The sequence below is a fragment of the Caretta caretta genome, chromosome 1, assembly GCF_965140235.1.
Source record: "Caretta caretta isolate rCarCar2 chromosome 1, rCarCar1.hap1, whole genome shotgun sequence".
In the NCBI taxonomy this organism is placed as follows: Eukaryota; Metazoa; Chordata; order Testudines; family Cheloniidae; genus Caretta; species Caretta caretta.
In genome coordinates this window covers 312016628-312038884 of record NC_134206.1, presented here as the reverse complement: position 1 = coordinate 312038884, position 22257 = coordinate 312016628, and the positions used below count along the sequence as shown (strand labels likewise).

General features: G+C 46.5%; 1 protein-coding gene and 1 long non-coding RNA gene across 7 annotated transcripts in view; one reads left to right on the top strand and one right to left on the bottom strand.

Moving 5' to 3' along the window:
• Nucleotides 1-22257, top strand: part of SLC13A1 (solute carrier family 13 member 1) — a 67975-nt gene that overhangs the window by 24820 nt on the left and 20898 nt on the right. For 2 of the 3 annotated variants that reach the window (XM_048836914.2, XM_075124454.1), the window contains 2 exons: nucleotides 1252-1412; nucleotides 10180-10299. In XM_048836914.2, the coding sequence (XP_048692871.1) occupies nucleotides 1252-1412; nucleotides 10180-10299 (281 nt within the window). The remainder of the gene's footprint in view (nucleotides 1-1251; nucleotides 1413-10179; nucleotides 10300-22257) is intronic. The other variant, XM_075124455.1, reaches the window with a different exon arrangement.
• LOC125630676 (uncharacterized) overlaps nucleotides 14635-22257 on the bottom strand; it is a 58433-nt gene continuing 50810 nt past the window's right edge. For 2 of the 4 annotated variants that reach the window (XR_012666541.1, XR_012666543.1), the window contains one exon: nucleotides 14635-21831. This is a non-coding gene — a long non-coding RNA (uncharacterized LOC125630676). The remainder of the gene's footprint in view (nucleotides 21832-22257) is intronic. The other 2 variants (XR_012666542.1, XR_007354740.2) reach the window with 2 other exon arrangements.

The following is a 22257-nucleotide window of genomic DNA, read 5'->3' as shown; positions in this document are numbered from 1 at the left end:
CATGCACCGCTACCGACTAGGGACCGAATGGCTAGGCAGCAGTTCTAAGGAGGAATTTTAGCTCCACCCACAATAGAATAAATTAGTACATTCCACCAAAAGGCAACCAGTTCACATCACCATCCAGTCAGGATTTCCCAGAATTTGAAATGTCTGTGGGCCAAATCCTGAAGTTATTAATCAGTTATTACTCATCCTTATTCTGGACTATTAATTTCAGTGGGAATTTTACCTGTGTAAGGACTGAGAAAAACTAGAGAAAAACTCTTCTCTGTAATATTTCTATTACCATAGTTAGAGCCCTACCAAATTCATGGCCATGAAAAAAAAAAGTCACGGACCATTAAATCTGGTCTCCCCCTGTGAAATCTGGTCTTTTTGTGTGCTTGTACCCGATACTATACCGATTTCACAGGGGAGACCAGAGCTTCTCAAATTGGAGGTCCTGACTCAAAAGGGGGTTGCAAGGTTATTTTGGGGAGGATTGTGATATTGCCACCCTTTCATCTGCACTGCTGGCTTCAGAGCTGGGTCGCTGGAGAGCAGGGACTATTGGCCAGGCACCCAGCTCTGAAGGCAGTGCCCTGCCAGCAGCAGCACGGAAGAGTGACAATACCCCATCCCATGCCACCCTTACTTCTGCGCTGCTGCCTTCAGAGCTAGACGGCTGGAGAGTGGCAGCTGCTAACTGAGGGCCCAGTTCTGCAGGCAGTAGCACAGAAATAAGGGTGGCAATACCATACAATCCTTACTTCTGCACTGCTGCTGGGGGTGGCTCTGCCGTCAGAGCTGGGATCCTGGCCCCTGACTGCTGCTCTCCAGCTGCCCAGCTCTGAAGGCAGCGCCGCTACCTGCAGCAGTGCAGAAGTAAGGATAGTGGTATCGCAGCCCCGCCCTACAATAATCTGGCAACCCCACCCCCAACTCCTTTTTGGGTCAGGACCCCTACAATTACAACACCATGAAATTTCAGATTTAAATAGCTGAAATCATGAAATTTACTATTTTTAAAATCCCATGACTATGAAATTGACCAAAATGGATGGTAAATTTGGTAGGGCCCTAACCATAGTCCTAGGCATCAACAAATGCTGCATATGACAATACTCCTAGCAAATGAAAGAGCCCTGTGGAATGCTGGGAAATACTGAAAGCTGGTTGCTTCTTAAAGACACTGTTTTTTTATGTAGAGTTTATGATGTCAGATGAACCTTTCTCATACATTAATCAATGTGTATTCTTATTGAGCAGAATCTGCCCCCAGCTGAGACAGGAAGGAAATACAGAAACCAGAAAGACCAGATGATGTGCAAAATGATGTGCTTGTGTATTGCTTATTCTTCTACCATTGGAGGGCTGACTACAATCACAGGAACATCAACAAATTTGATTTTTGCTGAGCAGTTCAATACGTAAGAGATACCAAGTTATTTCTGTACCTGTTACCCAGAAGTCCAGATACTACTTTTTGTACTCTTAGCTGGTTCCCCCCAAGTGTGTTATAGTCTGGAGTTTTATACTATGACTTGGCAATGCCTGGCATCATGATTTTGTTGTTTTCCCATAAGACATACAATGAAATTCCATAATGATATCTGATTTGCGTACATGCAGTTGCACTGGGGAAGGTAGCAAGGACTCATTCTACAAATGCAAAATGACAGCCAGACTTCTGTCATCCTTCCTCAAATTGAATAATACTTTACTCTTTGAATTCTCCCATTGAAACAGGTGGGTTTATTCGAGGAGTTAGGTACCACTCCGTGTAAATACTGATAACCAATGGCACAATTTCTGGCCCTAAGAGATGTTTGCTCATTCCTAAATAGAATTGGAGCTAAGTTTTTATTGCCTTTTAATTCCAAAGCAGCTGTGACAGCACCATTTTATCTCCCTGATACTAATTTGGCATCTCTTTGAGTGATATCAATGATAATTTTGTCAGTTTCACTTTGTGTCCCAAATGTCTCTAATGGGCTAATGTGATTTCTAAGTAGTAGGAATAATGTCTGACTGCCCCCTATGTTTTGTTAAAACTGGCATAATTGAAAATTGAGCTTTTACAGAACTTTTACCGTCATTTAGATTAAAAAAAAACAACAGACAAACAAACCAAAACAGCTAAGGCTCCAGCTAAGGTCTATTTCCTCATCTCCATCATCACAATGGGACTTAAAATCAGTTTTATATTTGGACACGGCACATTCTGCTGCTGTGAGGGAACCACCTGCTTCCTCAGCCTCTAGGATAGAAAGAAACATGTTGGAGTGGAGCCAAAGTGCACTGCACTTTTGTGCTCCTCTGCCAACTGTTCCAATTAGCATAATTTAGAGCAGACCTGTGGCTACTCTAACTTGTACTATGGGGTAGTTTGGTCCCCAGCTCGTCCTAGGTAGATCACAGCCAATTCCTGCTCTTGCTCACAGCTGAGGATTCAGCCCTAACGCTGATTTTCCATTCATTTGCACCAGTCTGAAGACAGTGTTTTCAAACCCTAAAACCTGTTTAATAGATTGTAAAATCAAATCTGTAGCACACAGTGGAAGTAATAAATAGTCTAAGGGTATGTCTACACTACGGAATAAGGTCGAATTTATAGAAGTCGGTTTTTTAGAAATCGGTTTTATACATTCGAGTGTGTGTGTCCCCACAGAAAATGCTCTAAGTGCATTAAGTGCATTAACTCGGCGGAGCGCTTCCACAGTACCAAGGCTAGAGTCGACTTCCGGAGCGTTGCACTGTGGGTAGCTATCCCACAGTTCCCGCAGCCTCCGCTGCCCATTGGAATTCTGGGTTGAGATCCCAATGCCTGATGGGGCTAAAACATTGTCACGGGTGGTTCTGGGTACATATCGTCAGGCCCCCGTTCCCTCCCTCCCTCCGTGAAAGCAAGGGCAGACAATCGTTTCGCGCCTTTTTTCCTGAGTTACCTGTGCAGACGCCATACCACAGCAAGCATGGAGCCCGCTCAGGTAACCGTCACCCTATGTCTCCTGGGTGCTGGCAGACGCGGTACGGCATTGCTACACAGTAGCAGCAACCCCTTGCCTTGTGGTAGCAGACGGTACAGTACGACTGGTAGCCGTCATCGTCATGTCCGAGGTGCTCCGGGCCACGTCGGCTGGGAGCGCCTGGGCAGACATGGGCGCAGGGACTAAATTTGGAGTGACTTGACCAGGTCATTCTCTTTAGTCCTGCAGTCAGGCCTATTGAACCGTCTTATGGTGAGCGGGCAGGCGATACGGACTGCTAGCAGTCGTACTGTACCATCTTCTGCCGAGCAGCCATGAGATGTGGATGGCATGCAGTCCCCTTCTGCACCGTCTGCTGCCAGCCAAAGATGTAAAAGATAGATGGAGTGGGTCAAAACAAGAAATAGACCAGATTTGTTTTGTACTCATTTGCCTCCTCCCCTGTCTAGGGGACTCATTCCTCTAAGTCACACTGCAGTCACTCACAGAGAAGGTGCAGCGAGGTAAATCTAGCCATGTATCAATCAGAGGCCAGGCTAACCTCCTTGTTCCAATAAGAACGATAACTTAGGTGCACCATTTCTTATTGGAACCCTCCGTGAAGTCCTCCCTGAAATACTCCTTGATGTAAAGACACCCCCTTTGTTGATTTTAGCTCCCTGAAGCCAACCCTGTAAGCCGTGTCCTCAGTCGCCCCTCCCTCCGTCAGAGCAACGGCAGACAATCGTTCCGCGTCTTTTTTCTGTGCGGACGCCATACCAAGGCAAGCATGGAGGCCGCTCAGCTCACTTTGGCAATTAGGAGCACATTAAACACCACACGCATTATCCAGCAGTATATGCAGCACCAGAACCTGGCAAAGCGATACCGGGCGAGGAGGCGACGTCAGCGCGGTCACGTGAGTGATCAGGACATGGACACAGATTTCTCTGAAAGCATGGGCCCTGCCAATGCATGCATCATGGTGCTAATGGGGCAGGTTCATGCTGTGGAACGCCGATTCTGGGCTCGGGAAACAAGCACAGACTGGTGGGACCCCATAGTGTTGCGGGTCTGGGACGATTCCCAGTGGCTGCGAAACTTTCGCATGCGTAAGGGCACTTTCATGGAACTTTGTGACTTGCTTTCCCCTGCCCTGAGGTGCATGAATACCAAGATGAGAGCAGCCCTCACAGTTGAGAAGCGAGTGGCGATAGCCCTGTGGAAGCTTGCAACGCCAGACAGCTACCGGTCAGTTGGGAATCAATTTGGAGTGGGCAAATCTACTGTGGGGGCTGCTGTGATGCAAGTAGCCCACGCAATCAAAGATCTGCTGATATCAAGGGTAGTGACCCTGGGAAATGTGCAGGTCATAGCGGATGGCTTTGCTGCAATGGGATTCCCTAACTGTGGTGGGGCCATAGACGGAACCCATATCCCTATCTTGGCACCGGAGCACCAAGCCGCCGAGTACATAAACCGCAAGGGGTACTTTTCAATAGTGCTGCAAGCTCTGGTGGATCACAAGGGACGTTTCACCAACATCAACGTGGGATGGCCGGGAAAGGTGCATGATGCTCGCATCTTCAGGAACTCTGGTCTGTTTCAAAAGCTGCAGGAAGGGACTTTATTCCCAGACCAGAAAATAACTGTTGGGGATGTTGAAATGCCTATATGTATCCTTGGGGACCCAGCCTACCCCTTGATGCCATGGCTCATGAAGCCGTACACAGGCAGCCTGGACAGTAGTCAGGAGTTGTTCAACTACAGGCTGAGCAAGTGCAGAATGGTGGTAGAATGTGCATTTGGACGTTTAAAGGCGCGCTGGCGCAGTTTACTGACTCGCTTAGACCTCAGCGAAACCAATATTCCCACTGTTATTACTGCTTGCTGTGTGCTCCACAATATCTGTGAGAGTAAGGGGGAGACGTTTATGGCGGGGTGGGAGGTTGAGGCAAATCGCCTGGCTGCTGGTTACGCGCAGCCAGACACCAGGGCGGTTAGAAGAGCACAGGAGGGCGCGGTACGCATCAGAGAAGCTTTGAAAACCAGTTTCATGACTGGCCAGGCTATGGTGTGAAAGTTCTGTTTGTTTCTCCTTGATGAAACCCCCCACCCCTTGGTTCACTCTACTTCCCTGTAAGCTAACCACCCGCCCCTCCTCCCTTCAATCACCGCTTGCAGAGGCAATAAAGTCATTGTTGCTTCACATTCATGCATTCTTTATTCATTCATCACACAAATAGGGGGATGACTACCAAGGTAGCCCAGGAGGGGTGTTGGAGGAGGGAAGGAAAATGCCACACAGCACTTTAAGCACAGCACTTTAAAAGTTTACAACTTTAAAATTTATTGAATGACAGCCTTCTTTTTTTGGGCAATCCTCTGTGGTGGAGTGGCTGGTTGGCCGGAGGCCCCCCCACCGCGTTCTTGGGCATCTGGGTGTGGAGGCTATGGAACTTGGGGAGGAGGGCGGTTGGTTACAGAGGGGCAGCAGTGGCAGTCTGTGCTCCAGCTGCCTTTGCTGCAGCTCAACCATACACTGGAGCATACTGGTTTGGTCCTGCAGCAGCCTAAGCATTGAATCCTGCCTCCTCTCATCATGCTGCCGCCACATTTGAGCTTCAGCCCTGTCTTCAGCCCGCCACTTACTCTCTTCAGCCCGCCACCTCTCCTCCCGGTCATTTTGTGCTTTCCTGCACTCTGACATTATTTGCCTCCACGCATTCGTCTGTGCTCTGTCAGTGTGGGAGGACAGCATGAGCTCGGAGAACATTTCATCGCGAGTGCGTTTTTTTTTCTTTCTAAGCTTCACTAGCCTCTGGGAAGGAGAAGATCCTGTGATCATTGAAACACATGCAGCTGGTGGAGGAAAAAAAAGGGACAGCGGTATTTAAAAAGACACATTTTATAAAACAGTGGCTACACTCTTTCAGGGTAAACCTTGCTGTTAACATTACATACATAGCACATGTGCTTTCGTTACAAGGTCGCATTTTGCCTCCTCCCACCGCGTGACTACCCCCTCAACCTTCCCCCCTCCCTGTGGCTAACAGCGGGGAATATTTCTGTTTAGCCACAGGCAAACAGCCCAGCAGGAATGGGCTCCTCTGAGTGTCCCCTGAAGAAAAGCACTCTATTTCAACCAGGTGACCATGAATTATATCTCACTCTCCTGAGGATAACACAGAGAGATAAAGAACGGATGTTGTTTGAATGCCAGCAAACAGACACTGCAATGCTTTGTTCTACAATGATTCCCGAGTACGTGTTACTGGCCTGGAGTGGTAAAGTGTCCTACCATGAAGGACGCAATAAGGCTGCCCTCCCCAGAAACCTTTTGCAAAGGCTTTAGGACTACATCTAGGAGAACCGCAAATGCCAGGGCAAAGTAATCCTTTCACATGCTTGCTTTTAAACCATGTATAGTATTTTAAAAGGTACACTCACCAGAGGTCCCTTCTCCACCTGCTGGGTCCAGGAGGCAGCCTTGGGTGGGTTCGGGGGGTACTGGCTCCAGGTCTAGGGTGAGAAACAGTTCCTGGCTGTCGGGAAAACCGGTTTCTCCGCTTGCTTGCTGTGAGCTATCTATAACCTCCTCATCATCATCATCTTCTTCGTCCCCAAAACCTGCTTCCGTATTGCCTCCATCTCCATTGAAGGAGTCAAACAACACGGCTGGGGTAGTGGTGGCAGAACCCCCTAAAATGGCATGCAGCTCATCATAGAAGCGGCATGTTTGGGGCTCTGACCCAGAGCGGCTGTTCGCCTCTCTGGTTTTCTGGTAGGCTTGCCTCAACTCCTTCAGTTTCACGCGGCACTGCTTCGGGTCCCTGTTATGGCCTCTGTCCTTCATGCCCAGGGAGATTTTGACAAAGGTTTTGGCATTTCGAAAACTGGAACGGAGTTCTGATAGCACGGATTCCTCTCCCCAAACAGCGATCAGATCCCGTACCTCCCGTTCGGTCCATGCTGGAGCTCTTTTGCGATTCTGGGACTCCATCATGGTCACCTGTGCTGATGAGCTCTGCATGGTCACCTGCAGGTTGCCACGCTGGCCAAACAGGAAATGAGATTCAAAAGTTCGCGGTTCTTTTCCTGTCTACCTGGCCAGTGCATCTGAGTTGAGAGTGCTGTCCAGGGCGGTCATAATGGAGCACTCTGGGATAGCTCCCGGAGGCCAATACCATCGAATTGTGTCCACAGTACCCCAAATTCGAGCCGGCAACGTCGATTTAAGCGCTAATCCACTTGTCAGGGGTGGAGTAAGGAAATCGATTTTAAGAGCCCTTTAAGTCGAAATAAAGGGCTTCATTGTGTGGACGGGTGCAGGTTTACATCGATTTAACGCTGCTAAATTCGACCTAAAGTCCTAGTGTAGACCAGGGCTAAGAGTTTTCATCTAAAAGCTCCTTTTTCATTTGTATAAAACTTTTCTCAAACTTTAATCTTTTAAGACTGAAATTTTCTGGGTCTGCTCTCTGACCAAGCATGTGTGTTTTTTAGTTTGGACATTTTGAGGAAAAAAGTCCAACCATTTTCAAGAAGAATTTGGGAAAGAATATGGTTGACACTACTAAAAATAAATAAATGAAAAAAAATTGTACAATGTTTTATGAGCAGCTCTGGCACCAAAGCAGGAGGGTAGGTAGGTAGATTTGGCATGGAGACACTCTGAACATGTGACTTTCATTCTTCATTGTTCCAACAGCATGAATCATACTCCACATATGTGTACTATTTTTCTAACAATAAGAGTTTGATAAATAATGATCTCCTGTCATTGTAATGGCTTTGAAAGTGGGTATAAGTAAGCTGTGTGGAATATGAGATTTGACTGAAACATTTGAAACCCTTCTCATTCAGAACCAGTGTGTGACCCTTGCTGCATACTCAGGCAGGGAAGTAAGGAGGCGTAAACATTCTTTTCATTCCCCTGCGCTTGCTACTTGTAACACTCATAGCAATGCGGAGACGAGAGCAGCCACTGATGGGTTGCTGCAACCCTTCCAGTGCCAGTGATCAGGGATGGGAGGTGGGGAGTGGAGAGTTGGCTCTTACCCCACAATACACTGGCCACCACAGCTGAACTGGTACGGGAAGGAGGGGGAGAAGCAAACTGCACTAGGAAAAGGTCTGGTGCAGATCACTTCTCCCATGGAGCAGTGGGGAAAGTAGGAACCAAATTATAACACAGAGTCTGCTTGTGGGGCAACACAATGACATGCTGCCCCTTTTACAGAGTAGATTGAGATTGCAGTGTAGCCCTTAATGCACAGGGCTGTCTGAATGAGACTGAGCCCTGCAGGAAGGACCTTTGTAAGTCTGTAGGGGTTCCTGCAAATTTCCAGAAATCTGTAGCAACAGCTAAGTGCTCATGCATTTAATGTACAATCACTTAACTGATTCTGCTAGGAACCAGTTTCTTCCAGCAGCCTAGGAGGTCCCCAAGACACTGGGAGTTAGGGACAGGCATTGCCATCTTTCATCTCCTTCAGGTGGAAGGAAACTGGCTCAAAGCCTATCTTCCAACTCCCCTAGACTTGAGCAGTCTTTCCAAGTGTGTGTAAGCAGCGTTGTTCCCCATCCATCCTAGGAAAACAGTATAGATACACATCATCCAGTTTTACATCCTTCAGTGCATTTACTAATCATAAATCTCAAGCTTTATTTCTCCTCAACCTTAGCTTGGCTGTTCCCAGGGTTTTCACTGCATACTTTTTTTTGTCTAAATGCTTAGTTTCCTCTGCTCCAAGAGAGGCTCCAAACCCATTTATATCCTGTTGGAAGTTAACTGAATTGCCCCACTAGTATGACCTGTCTACAGATCTTTGCACTGTACTGTCATGGACAATTCGAAAACCTGATAACAGGATGATTCTGCAAAGGAGCCTTTCATCCTTATGCAGGGTTCTAGAGTTGGCCACTTTGTTACAGTACAGTTAAAATAGCATTGTGGCGTTTCATATTCATTGTGTCTCAGTGATTTCAATATCAAATGCAAGTTGAGTTTGTAAGTAAAGAGAGTCTTTCAGCTGGTGGTTGTCCCAAGACCCACTTTTAAGGCAGATTACCAAATGCAGAGGAAAGCCACAGAAAGGGTGATGAAGCCTTAAATTTCATTAACTTTTTGTAGGCTTGGGTTGATGTGCTACCCCCAGATTACTCCTTATCCAACTACAAATGCCTGGTCCCAGGGAGGGGCATCTGGAGATGGTGCCACAGAGGAGGTTGACTCCTGCCCCTACAGCTCAACAGGGATGATCCTGCAGAGGGGAACCTCTGTTTTCCTTCTGTTTGGCCCACTGAAAATTCCCTAGATTATTGCAAACATAGTCAGGTAATTGACTTTGACCCATCCATAAACTCCACAAGGAAGAGTCAGGCCGTATCCAGAATTAATCATATAAATGCTTAAGAATGTTCTAAAAATAATAAAAACACATTAGTAAGTGTTGGTCCCAGTTGGTCTCCATCTCCTGCAACAGCCAGTCCTTTTCTTTCAGAAAATCCCACAACAACTCTACTTTCCTTAGAGGTCTGCAGGTGGGGGGTCTTTGTGGCTGGGTGGCCCTTTGACTTGAAAACCTGCATGGTGGGTTCAGATTATATGGGGCCCCAATGAGATCGCAGGGCTCCACCCACTTGTCCCACAGGTTCCAACCCAGCAAATGTTCTTGGACATTTTATGAGCAATTATATTGTTATTAAATGTGCACTGGCCCTTTCCCTCCAATTCTTGCCTTCCCATCTCCATTGCCCATCTTAGAGCCGTAAGGCCCTATCTTCCTCCACCACTACCCCTTCTCAGAGAAAGGCCCTTCCTTCTCTTCCTCCCATCTCCTCTTGCCCCAGAGTCCTAATGGCCCTTCCTCCTTCACCGCCATCCCCATGAGCCATGAGGAGCCTTTACCACAGAGTAGATATTTAATTCTTTCAATCCTTCTGTTGCTGCTCTGATATTCAGTGCTCATGGCATGAGGGTTGGACACAGAGGTATGAGCAGCCCAGTTACTTTAATGGCCATTATCATCATGGGACAGGATGGGAGAGTGAGGTGAGAGCAGGCCATTGACAGTCTCTGGCTGAAGATTCCTGCTTCACTGGAGGCAGCTGATAGCAGCAGCCTTCCCCAAGTATTCCTGCTGCAGCAGAGCCTGATGGCATTTTACATATGGTTTGATTACTCTTGCAATGCCTAATTTAAGCCTATTTTATTTTCATTCAGACGCTACCCAGGTTGCCAGTGCATCAATTTTGGGTCCTGGTTTGTACTTTGCATCCCCATCACTATTATCATGATGTTGCTCTCCTGGGTCTGGCTCCAATGGCTTTTCCTTGGTTTCAAGTGAGTAAATGTTAAAAGATATTCTATACAGATCAAAAAGAATATCATATCTATATCTAATGCACACACTGTAGAATGGTGACCATTTATTGTCCTTTCAGTGTCAAATAGCACAAATGAGTTCTCTGGAAGTGCTGGGAATTCACACTGCCAGTCGTTGTGGCTTCTCTGAACTGTCCAACAGGACACCACAGGAAAACTTACTCAAGGATCCATTTTGTAAAATATGTTGTACATTTCTATAGAATATACACACACCATTAGTAGAGAGTATCTGAGAGAAGAATTCAGATTTTACAGTTTGTGGTCCAAATCTTGATGATATTGAAATAACTGTACTTTCCTGGCTGATTTCAATGAGGCCAGCATTTGACCCTATGTTTGAACAATGTTTATCTAACAAACTTGATGAGCGGACTGATATATTATATTTAGAGAAAAATACAATGGTTCCTGTTCACAGATATTCCTGTGTGTGTTTTTTGAGTGGGTTTGCTTCACTCCTGAGTTTTGTGCTTCAAGTTTTTGGATAGAATGACAGTTCTTTGGGCCCAATTCTCAATTGCCTTGCACTCTGGATACTTATTTACAGCTGTATGAAGTAGGTGTTCAAAAGTATGAAAAATGGAGCCAGGCTAATTTAGTGTGAAATGCTTCCCATATAGCATTTGCTTTCCACGGGTATAAATGGCTGCTTAAGGTGCAGACAGTGGAAAATTTGGCCCTCTATATTTAATGTTAAATAGAAGCATCTTAAGTTTCCTTCTCACTCCACTGATAGTTTAAACTTTAACATTTCATTTTTCTAGACCATTTTGACAGTGTTCTTATTAACACTGTGGAGTAGCTCACCGCAAAAGAGTGTGAACTGAAAGCCAAAATTGTTAATCTTGTCCCCTGTGAAAGATGCTACAGAACACCCTGATTAATGTGCTGGCTAGTTACACAGTAAAAACTTTCCCATTAGAAAAGAAGGCAATGTATTAACAGGAGAGAGTCTGATTCAGCAAAGACATAGATGACTTCCCTTAATTAGATGGATACATTGTGTGCTTAATTTGTTCCTTTGTGTAACTACTGCCCTTCCTGGGCAAACAAGCCAATTTGACTTTTCAGGCCTTTGTTCTTTCTGATAGAAATACTATGATGAATAATACTGTACAGTCATAAGGATGATTGTCTAAAACATGAACTTCCCATGTTCTGACATGAGGTGGCTCTTAGCTATAGATATTTATTGGTAGACACACCAGTACTCCAGTCTTATGTGCCTTTTGTTGTTATTAATACCATTTCTTTGATGGCAGAGCCTAGAGCCCTACTTATGCTGGGTTCTGCATAAGCATATAGCAAGACACAGTGCCTGCGTCAATCTAAATAGAATAACAAAGAGTGGGATGGGACAGAGAGAGGCAGAAGTAAAGTGACTTGCCTAAGGCCATATCTTGGCCCACATCTTCTTATATTTGGAACCAGCAGAAAAGGAAATAGACATAGGCACAGAGAGATTTGACTGAACCAGCGATCTCTGTTGTGCTGGCTCTCTTGTTCAGGCTGCAAAACTGAAACTAACATGAAAGTGACAGGTTTCAGAGGAACAGCCCTGTTAGTCTGTATTCGCAAAAAGAAAAGGAGGACTTGTGGCACCTTAGAGACTAACCAATTTATTTGAGCATGAGCTTTCGTGAGGCTTTGCACTGGGGTGGGGAGAATGCTCAAGCATTTCAAGGGACAGGACATCACATTCTTCCAACCTACTATAAAAACCTTCCAAACACACATGCATTATCATTCACATGACTAAAAATAAACACTATATTACCTGACTAAGAGTTGTGGGTGGACTACAGCAGACTCTTAAAATGCAAGGGATTATTCTGTCCTGGAATAGCAACTCACTAACTGAACAGGTTAAGTGGTTTTCTCACTCTCCTGGGACAATGTGGTGATGGTGGTGCAGCAGAGTTCTGAATAACAGGAGCAGTCGGTGGCAAGGGATCAGCTGCATCTAGTATGGAATCAGCTGGATCGGGTACCACATTTTTTTTTCTGATGAGTCATCAAAACTAAGAGTTGCAAGAGAAGGAGGCTCAGTTAGAGGAACAAAAAGTCCAACTGGAACATCTCTGGACTCTGGTACTCATCAGGACTGAAACTGGTCCATGTTATTTCCATAAAATACTACTGGATAGTCCTACCATGAACAAAACAGGTCCTGTGCATTTTACAAGTTCTCCAACTGTAATTGCAATTCTACACTAAGGGTAAGTCTACACTATACAATTAGGTCGAATTTATAGAAGTCGATTTTTTAGCAAGCGATTTTATACAGTCAATTGTGTGTGTCCCCGCTAAGCGCGTTAAGTTGGCCGAGTGCTTCCACAGTACCGTGGCTAGCGTCGACTCACGGAGCGGTGCACTATGGGTAGCTATCCCACACTTCCCGCAGTCTCCGCCGCCCATTGAAATTCTGGGTTGACCTCCCAATGCCTGATGGGGCAAAAACGTTGTCGTGCGTGGTTTTGGGTACATGTCGTCAGTTGCCCCTCCCTCCGTGAAAGCAACAGCAGACAATCGTTTTGCGCCTTTTTTCCGTGCGGGCACCATACTGCTTTCAGCAGACGGTGCAGTAGGACTGCTAACCATCATTGAATGACTGCTTTTGCTGCCACTCTGCTCTCCTGATGCTATGAATCCACCTCGCAGCTCCTCTATATGACCGTCGTCATCCACCACTTCCACTGCCACTCTGCTCTCCTGGTGGTCTCGCAGGGCCGCTTCCGCTGCCTCTCTGCTCAGCTGCTCCTGTCTTGCCATAACACAGCAAACATGCAGCCCACTCGTCTGTTGTGGCCTGGCAGCAGACGGTGCAGTAGGTCTGCAAAACTGGTCATCCAACCACCGCTTCCCCTGCAACTCTGCTCTCCTGCAGATGCCATACCACGGCAAGCCTGGAGCCCACTCAGATCACCATGGCAGTTATGAGCATTGTGAACACCTCACGCATTATCATGCAGGATATGCAGAACCAGAACCTGCAAAAGCAGGTGAGGAGGTGATGGCAGCACGGTGACGAGAGTGATGAGGACATGCACACAGACTTCTCTCAAAGCACGGGCCCCGGCAATTTGGCCATCCTGGTGGCAATGGGTCAGGCTCATGCCATGGAACGCTGATTCTGGGCCCGGGAAACAAGCACAGACTGGTGGGACTGCATAATCTTGCAGGTATGGGATGATTCCCAGTGGCTGCAAAACTTTTGCATGCGTAAGGGCACTTTCATGGAACTTTGACTTGCTTTCCCCTGCCCTGAAGTGCAAGAATACCAAGATGAGAGCAGCCCTCACAGTTCACAAGTGAGTGGTGATAGCCCTCTGGAAGCTTGCAACGCCAGACAGCTCCCGTCAGTTGGGAATCAATTTGGAGTGGGCGAATCTACTGTGGGGGCTGCTGTGATCCAAGTAGCCAACGCAATCACTGAGCTGCTGCTATCAACGGTAGTGACTCTGGGAAATGTGCAGGTCATAGTGGATGGCTTTGCTGCAATGGGATTCCCAAACTGTGGTGGGGCAATAGATGGAACGCATATCCTTATCTTGGGACTGGGCCACCAAGGCAGCCAGTACATAAACCTCAAGGGGTACTTTTCAATGGTGCTGCAAGCACTGGTGAATCACAAGCGACGTTTCACCAGCATCAACGTGGGATGGCCGGGAAAGGTACATGACGCTCGCATCTTCAGGAACTCTGGGCTGTATGAACAGCTGCATCAAGGGACTTACTTTCCAGACCAGAAAATAACATTGGGGATGTTGAAATGCCGATAGTTATCCTTGGGGACGCAGCCTACCCTTTAGTGCCATGGCTCATGAAGCCGTACACAGGCACCCTGGACAGTAGTCAGGAGCTGTTCAACTACAGGCTGAGCAAGTGCAGAATGTGCATTTGGACATTTAAAAGAGCACTGGCGCAGTTTACTGACTCGGTTAGACCTCAGCAAAACTAATATTCCCACTGTTATTACTGCTTGCTGTGCGCTCCACAATATCTGTGAGAGTAAGGGGGAGACGTTTATGGCAGGGTGGGAGGTTGAGGCAAATTGCCTGGCCACTGATTACATGCAGCCAGACACCAGGGCGGTTAGAAGAGCACCTGGGCACCCTGCGCATCAGAGAAGCTTTAAAAACCAGTTTCATGGCTGACCAGGCTACAGTGTGACAGTTCTGTTTGTTTCTCCTTGATGAAAACCCACCCCCTTGGTTCACTCTGCTTCCCTGTAAGCCAACCGCACTCCCCTCCCCCCTTCGATCACTGCTTGCAGAGGCAATAAATTCATTGTTGTTTCAAATTCATGCATTCTTTATTAATTAGTCACACAAATAGGGGGATAACTACCAAGGTAGCCCGGGATGGGTGGGGGAGGAGGGAAGGACAAGGCTGCACTGCACTTCAAAACTTATTGAATGCCATCCTTCTGTTGCTTGTGCAGTCCTCTGGGGTGGAGTGGTTGGGTACCCAGAGGGAGCCCCCTCCCCCCCCCCGCGTTTTTGGGCATCTGGGTGAGGAGGCTATGGAACTTGGGGAGGAGGGCGGTTGGTTACACAGGGGCTGCAGTGGCGGTCTGTGCCTTTCCTGCACCTCAACCATACGCCAGAGCATATCAGTTTGAATCTCCAGTAGCTTCAGCATTGCATCCTGCCTCCTTTCATCATGTTGCCGCCACCTTTCCTCTTGATCCCGCCACCTCTCCTGTTGCTCCCACCACTTGTCCTCTCATGCATCCCTCCTGTCCTCGTGTTCATTTTGTGCTTTCCTGGACTCTGCCGTTGTCTGCCACCATGCACTGTGATGGGCTCTTTCAGTTTGGGTGGACTGCATGAGCTCAGAGAACATTTCATCGCAAGTGCGGTTTTTTTGCTTTCTTATCTGTGCTAGCCTCTGGGATGGAGATGCTAGTCACAGTGTTGAAACATTTGCAGCTGCAGGAGGAAAAAAAGGGAGATTAAAATTGAAAAAGACACATTGGCCATTTAAAAGGAGAGGCTGATGTTTTTGGGTTAACGTGCAGCATAAACCCAACTAAACTCCCACACACACCCAATTCTCTGGGATGATCGCTTCACCCCTCCCCCCACCACATGGCTAACAGCAGGGATGACTTCTTTTCAGCCACAGGCAAACAGCCCAGCAGGAACAGCTACCTCTGAATGTCCCCTTAATAAAATTCCCCTATTTCAACCAGGTGACCATGAATGATATCACTTTCCTGAGGATAACACGGAGAGATAAAGAACGGATGTTGCTTGAATGACAGCAAACACTGGGACCACACGCTGCCATGCTTTGTTATGCAATGATTCCAGAATACATGCTACTGGCCTGCTGTGGTAAAGTGTCCTACCATGGAGGACGCAATGAGGCTGCCCTCCCCAGAAACCTTTTGCAAAGGCTTTGGGAGTACCTCCAGGACAGCTTCATTGAGATGTCCCTGGAGGATTTCCGCTCCATCCCCAGACACGTTAACAGACTTTTCCAGTCCTGTACTGGCCGCGAACGCATCCCAATTCTTCAGGGCAAATTAATCACTAAACACGCTTGCTTTTAAACCGTATATTATATTTACAAAGGTACACTCACCAGAGGTGCCTTCTCCACCTTCAAGGTCCAGGAGCCCAGGTTGGGAGGGTACTGTCTCCAGGGTGATAAACAGTTCCTGGCTGTCGGGGAGAATGGTTTCTCCACTTGCCTGGTGTGCGCTATCTTCAACCTCCCCCTCCTCATCATCTTACTCATCCCCAAAATCCTCATCTCTTTTGCATGAGACTCCTTTGCAGGAGTTCACATACAAGTGTGGGGTAGTTGTAAGGGCACCCCCAGGAATTACATGCAGCTCATCATAGAAGCAGCATGTCTGGGGCTCTGACCCTGAGCGGGCATTTGCCTCTTGGGTTTTTTGGTAGGCTTGCCTGAGCTCCTTAAGTTTCACATGGCACTGCTGCTGCTCCCCGTTATGGCCTCTGTCCTTCATGCCCTTGGAGATTTTTTCAAATATTTTGGCATTTTGTCTTTGGAATGGAGTTCTGATAGCACAGATTCATCTCCCCATACAGCGATCAGATCCAGTACCTCTCGTTCAGGCCATGCTGGAGCTCTTTTGCGATTCTGGGACTCCATGGTCACCTCTGCTGATGAGATCTGCATGGTCACCTGTGCTGATCAGCTTGCCATGCTGGCCAAACAGGAAATGAAATTCAAAAGTTCGCAGGGCTTTTCCTGTCTACATGGCCAGTGCATCCGAGTTGTGAGTGCTGTCAAGAGTGGTCACAATGGAGCACTGTGGGATAGCTCCTGGAGGTCAATACCATCGAATTGCATCCACACTAACCCAAATTCGACCCAGCGATGTCGATTTCAGCGGTAATCCCGTCGTCGGGGAGGAGTACAGAAATCGATTTTAAGAGCCCATTAAGTTGACAAAAATGGCTTCATTGTGTGGACGGGTGCAGGGTTAAATTGATCTAACACTGCTAAATTCGACCTAAACTTGTAGTGTAGTCCAGGGCTAAGTCTCCAACTTGAAAACAGTGGTGACGAGTCTCATATGATTGATCAATTTGCATAGCTTGGAATTTGGCTACACATGAAGCAATTTCAGGACGTAGCAGGTTCCAACAGGTACACAAATATTGCTTCAAGAAAAGAATATGCAGGTGATTCCTGGGTAGTAGCATGTGGAGGGTTCCTGGAGAGAAGCTAGAAATTGTCCAATTTCTGCTGATGACTCAAAATAGATTTGTTAGTTTTTAAGGCATTCTTAAGTATTTACCTAAAGCATTCTGCTAGTCGATTTGTAGCAGGATAGTATGGTGCAGAGCATATGTGCTGAATTTTAATTGAAGCTAGGAACCTGTGAAATTCTTCAGAACAGAACTGAGGTCCAATGTAACTCACCAACTGTACCAGTAAACTAAACTTGCTAAACAAACTACAGATATGTCCAATGGTCTTAGTGACTGTTGTAGAAGTCATTCTGAAAACTTCTGGCCATTTTGAACATGGAATCTTCTAAAGGTCCAGCAAAGTCCACATGAATATATATTCAAGAAGTCTGAGGCCACGACCAAGGCTGTAGATGAGATAGGTCAGGATCATGCTGAATTTGCTTACACATAGTACAGCACTTTACATTCCTCTCAATAGCTTTGTCAGTCCCCAGCCACCAGATATGACTCCAGACTATGGTCTTCATCCATACAATGCCAAAATCACCTTCATTAAGAGCTTCCAAAACCTGACCCTGAAGTGATTTTGGAACATTCACTCACATTCTCCATAAAATGCAACTATGATTCACAGATAATTCATATTGACGTGATACGAATTGTGTAAACTGGGGATTATTTTGATCCAATGCCATACCCTGTAGTACCATTCCCTTCATAAGCAAAAACACATTATCCTTAGCAGTTTCTTTGTGGATGTCTGTGCTAGTGATGAGTAACCTATCCTTCAAATTTGAGATAGAATACTTCATCTGAGGATACTGGTCTGCATGTAAAACTGGATTCAGCATCGCTTTGAGATCTCCACAAATTTGGACTGAGCCTTCCTTCTTGAACACTGGTACAATAGATGTAGCCCACGCACTGTGCGAAACCAATAACAAGACTCCAATGTTCACTAAACAGTCCAAATCAGCTTCTACTAGAGGCTTCAGAGCATAAGACATAACTCTGGGGTTGCAATATTATGGTTGGCTGTCAGACTTAACAGTGAGCTTCACTGACATGTTGCTTTGTCCAAAGATTTTGAAACAGAGCTTGAAGTGTCTGTCCAGTATTTCTTGAAGATTTTGAAGTGCTTTGGTGATCGCCTTGATATCAGTTCAATTCACTTTGAGCATCTCAAGCCAAGATCTGCTAAATAATGGTGGATACTTTTGTTCAGTCACATACAAGGGTAAAACAACTGATAGTCCATATAGTTGAACTTTTACCTGGAGTATCCCTTTTAGGACTAACATTTCAAAACCATGGATGTTTCTTCTTGTGGAACTTGTGACAAAGTCTGGTGATAGGTGGATGCAGAAATCAATGAGACAGCAGCTCCCCGTATTAAGCTGAATTCTTGTAGGAACTCCTTCTATCAAGGGTGTGACCCAGATCCCATCTTTGACTCCATCTTCTGATAACACATGCAGTGCTAGGCCTTGATCAGTGTCACTACAGCTCTTGTCTTTTTCTACATTATGAATTCCCAACTACCATCCTTTCTTAGGTTCAGTTGTCACAGGTGTCTTTTATGTATGTTTACTCTGCTACTAGTTGTTGAACTGTGCGACAGATCATGTTGATGTGTCCCTCCTTCTGCAAGTGACTTGGTGTGCCCAGCAGTCCTTTTCAGCAAGCACAGTTTGTGCAAACTGCCACATGGAAATTCCTTATGTTTCTGTGGTCCTCTGTCTTGCTGATTCACGAGATGAACTTTTCAGTGCAGGCTAAATTGCAGAGTGAAGGAACAGAATATGGACACCGTGTAGAATCAAGCACGTGGGTTTATTATGCACAGCACTGGTGGAGTGTCACCTTGCTTATTAGGCTCAGAGACACTGCCAAACAATTGATTACAATACATTCTATGGATTTTCCATGGGCGGAGGGAAATGACAGGGTAGGCAGTCCCAGACCCCTGGATAGGTCCAACAGCAAGACAAGATAAGCACAGTAGCCAATAGTCAAAGATTACATAATGTTTTCGCCCATGGTTTCAGGTTAACACATGACACTTAATTAGTACACAGGTAAAGCAAAAGGACAAATGAAAAGTATATAGCAATAAAGATTGTCTTTTAGTTGTTCATTTGTGTTTCTAAGGCAGGCACTGGCAATGGCTTGGAGGAGAGGTGCACATCTGTGAGAGGGAGGATATCATATCTCATACTGACATGTCTGAACCTCTTCCATAAACTCAAGGCTGGTGTGTAGGAAGGCACCACTTCTACAGAAGAAACAGGGCCCCTTTCTTTCCTTTGGTCTGTTTGCAACTTTGAGATAAAGCCCCCAATTATAATTTCCACCTGGCTTCTTGCTGACCAAGCTTATCTTAGCAAAAAGCAAGCTTGTCCTTTGTTTGTTCTGCTTCTAAGCTAATATTGTTCACTATTTGCTAGACCTCTGTCTTCTTGAGCAAACTCTGGATTTTGCGCCTGTATGGGCCATCACCTGAGATGGCACTGACCATAATCATCGCTTTAACCTCCACTGCCTGGTTTCATGCCTTCGAGTACTTCACATCGGTCTGATCCACGGTTTCCTCTATCAGGTTGTATCTCAGACAGCCTTCCTCAATATGCCTCTGGGTCTCAGCCACCAACTCCTTGATCTTCGCCTGCAGGGCCTGTAGACCTTCCTCTAGATACTTACTGCCATAGTGCCATTCCGGATCCCATGTTAGGTTACCCATCGTTGGCAGAGTACTGTGGAGCCGTGTCCCATCAACGGTCAGGGTCGCCCTTCGGGGTACTGTCATGCACACCGATGGATGTCTCGAGGGGCAGGGCTTTCCATTTAGCTCGATGGAGTGGTTCTGGGCAGTCACACACCAATAGGTACTGTTCATTTGGACCAGCTCCGTGTGCGTCAGTTTCTCAGTGATGGCCACTTCGAACCTAGACAGATTCGTTAGAATATTATATGGGCTTGTACACAGAATTTCCTTATCAGAGTGGGTGCAACATTCACTAGGCTACAATACTCTCCCAGTGACCTCGGAGTATGCAACGCCTTCTATCTTAATAACATGACCCCTCCTCCATTCTGGCAAGGAGGTCACCATCCTGGCTCGCTGGAAATTAGGGATGCCCAGAGGTACCAGAAGGTTAAAGAGTATACTGTGACCTGTCCAAACTGGTCTTTGGACTCTCATTGATTCTCTGTTTCCCCATGCCCACGGAGGGGTACTGGGGAGATAGGGTCCCACCACTTCCATAAGGGCTGGGTGGATCCAGCCATCAAGGAGATCGTGTGGTGATGGCCAAAGTTTGTCCTGCTCTCCAACAACTCTCTTCCAGTGCCTTTATTTTGGTACCATTTATCAGCAGGGTGGTGACTTCTTTACCCAGGTATTTTGTTATATCTAATGAGGTGGACAGAGGTTGACAGATACAGAGGTTGACAGATCCTTTAAACTGTCTAGGATCAATCGACTGGCCTTATTAGTATCCAGTCCTCCCCAGGCATTAGAGATTACAGCATCTGCCAGCCTTGACTCAAGTTGATCCCTCTTCTCAGCTTGGCGTGCTATGTTATAGGTGTTGCCAACAGAATTAGCTGCACCAACACATCCTGCAATGGTATCTAGTAACCCCCTTTTCTGTCTAGTTAAGCGCTCACCAATTTGGTTTGTTAGGCTAGTAATATTTCTACTCATTCGAGGCCTGACCTTTGCACACTGTCTGTTCGCTTCCTCTAATGGAATATGCCCCTCGACCCTGTAGGTGTGGAATACTACCGAGGTGAGGACCGGTAGTGTTGGTCCTATCATTACCAATCCTGGTTCTAGAACAGGGATTTGTTCAGGGCATGACACACAGTCAGGTGGTTCCACTCTGTATCTGATAACTTGGTTGTTACCAGTCATGGACATTCTAATTTGGGCCATTGTTTAACGACGTTTGCCATGCCTTTGGGGTTACCTCGGTCCATGCTTTAAGTGGTAAGCCCTATCCTGAATCAGCAGGCCCAACCTTCACAGGTACCATGTCAGTATAATTGGCACATGATCTTTCATGAGTGTTTGGTTTCTTTCGCACAAAATCCCACACAAATTCCAGTACCGAGGTCTATGTGTTTCCTCCCAAGCCATCGTGGCAATATGCTATGTAATTGTGTTCAAATGAGGGATAGCCCAGGACTTTGAGTCCCCTTCACTAGTAGTATGCAGCTGTCCCCCTTTAAAGGTAATCCGGACACTGGTTGCATTAAGTATAGACACTGTCCCTCTAAGAGGGCCACAGCATCATCTAAGGCTGTCACCCTGCTCAAAGGGGTAGCTCATGCACTTCCATGATTCCTTCCAAATGCCTCCATAAAACTCCATAATCTCTGGCACCTGCCACCAGCGAATAACTGGGCAGTCAGCTGTTATTAAAATTGTGATGTTACTAGTCTTCCTATTGTTATGAGCATCAGTGTATGATTTTATTTGGACCTTTTTACGTTCCACTGTGTGCTCATGTCCTAACCATAGTGCCACCTTTACCTCTGGCCAGAGCTGTTTATTGACCACTGCACGTGTTTTGCAAAAGCTAAGTGTTTCCTTAGCGTGGCAGTTGAAGCGAAGCAAACTCGGAGGACTGGGGTTAGTGACCCACTCCCAGTCCTCCTTTTCACATGGCACACTATTTGCGTCCTTCCTCATGCACCACAGGGACAGCAGGAGCCACAGCAGGAGCCTCCCCATGGTCACTCTGGTTGCCCTGGTCACCCTTCAGTCCTTCCTCTTCCACTTCCTCTTGTTCACCTGTGGAGACACCTGTGGAAACATCGTTAATATTGACAGTTGCTGTTTGAAACAATTTTAACTGATTTTGGTGCCTCCAAAAAGTTCCCAATTTGTCCCTAACCTTTGCATGTGTATTAGTAGTCAGAAGGACCCTCATAGGGCCTTGCCACCTTGGCTTTAAAATTCCTTTAACTTCTGAGTAAATACAGCACCTTACCAAATCCCCAACTTCAAATGCAGGTTTGTCCAAACTGCTGTTAACATCCAGCTGGGTTTGATTTTCTTTCACTTGGTTGTATAAATCCTTTAACTCTCTTTCCAGTGCCCTGATGTAATTCTACAGCCTGTCTGCAAAAAGCCCCAACCCCTCCCGCAGGGAGGATCACATTACTAGGCATTCTCATTGCTCTTCCTGTCATTAGTTCAAAGGGTGTCAGCTGAGTCAGCCTGTTTGGG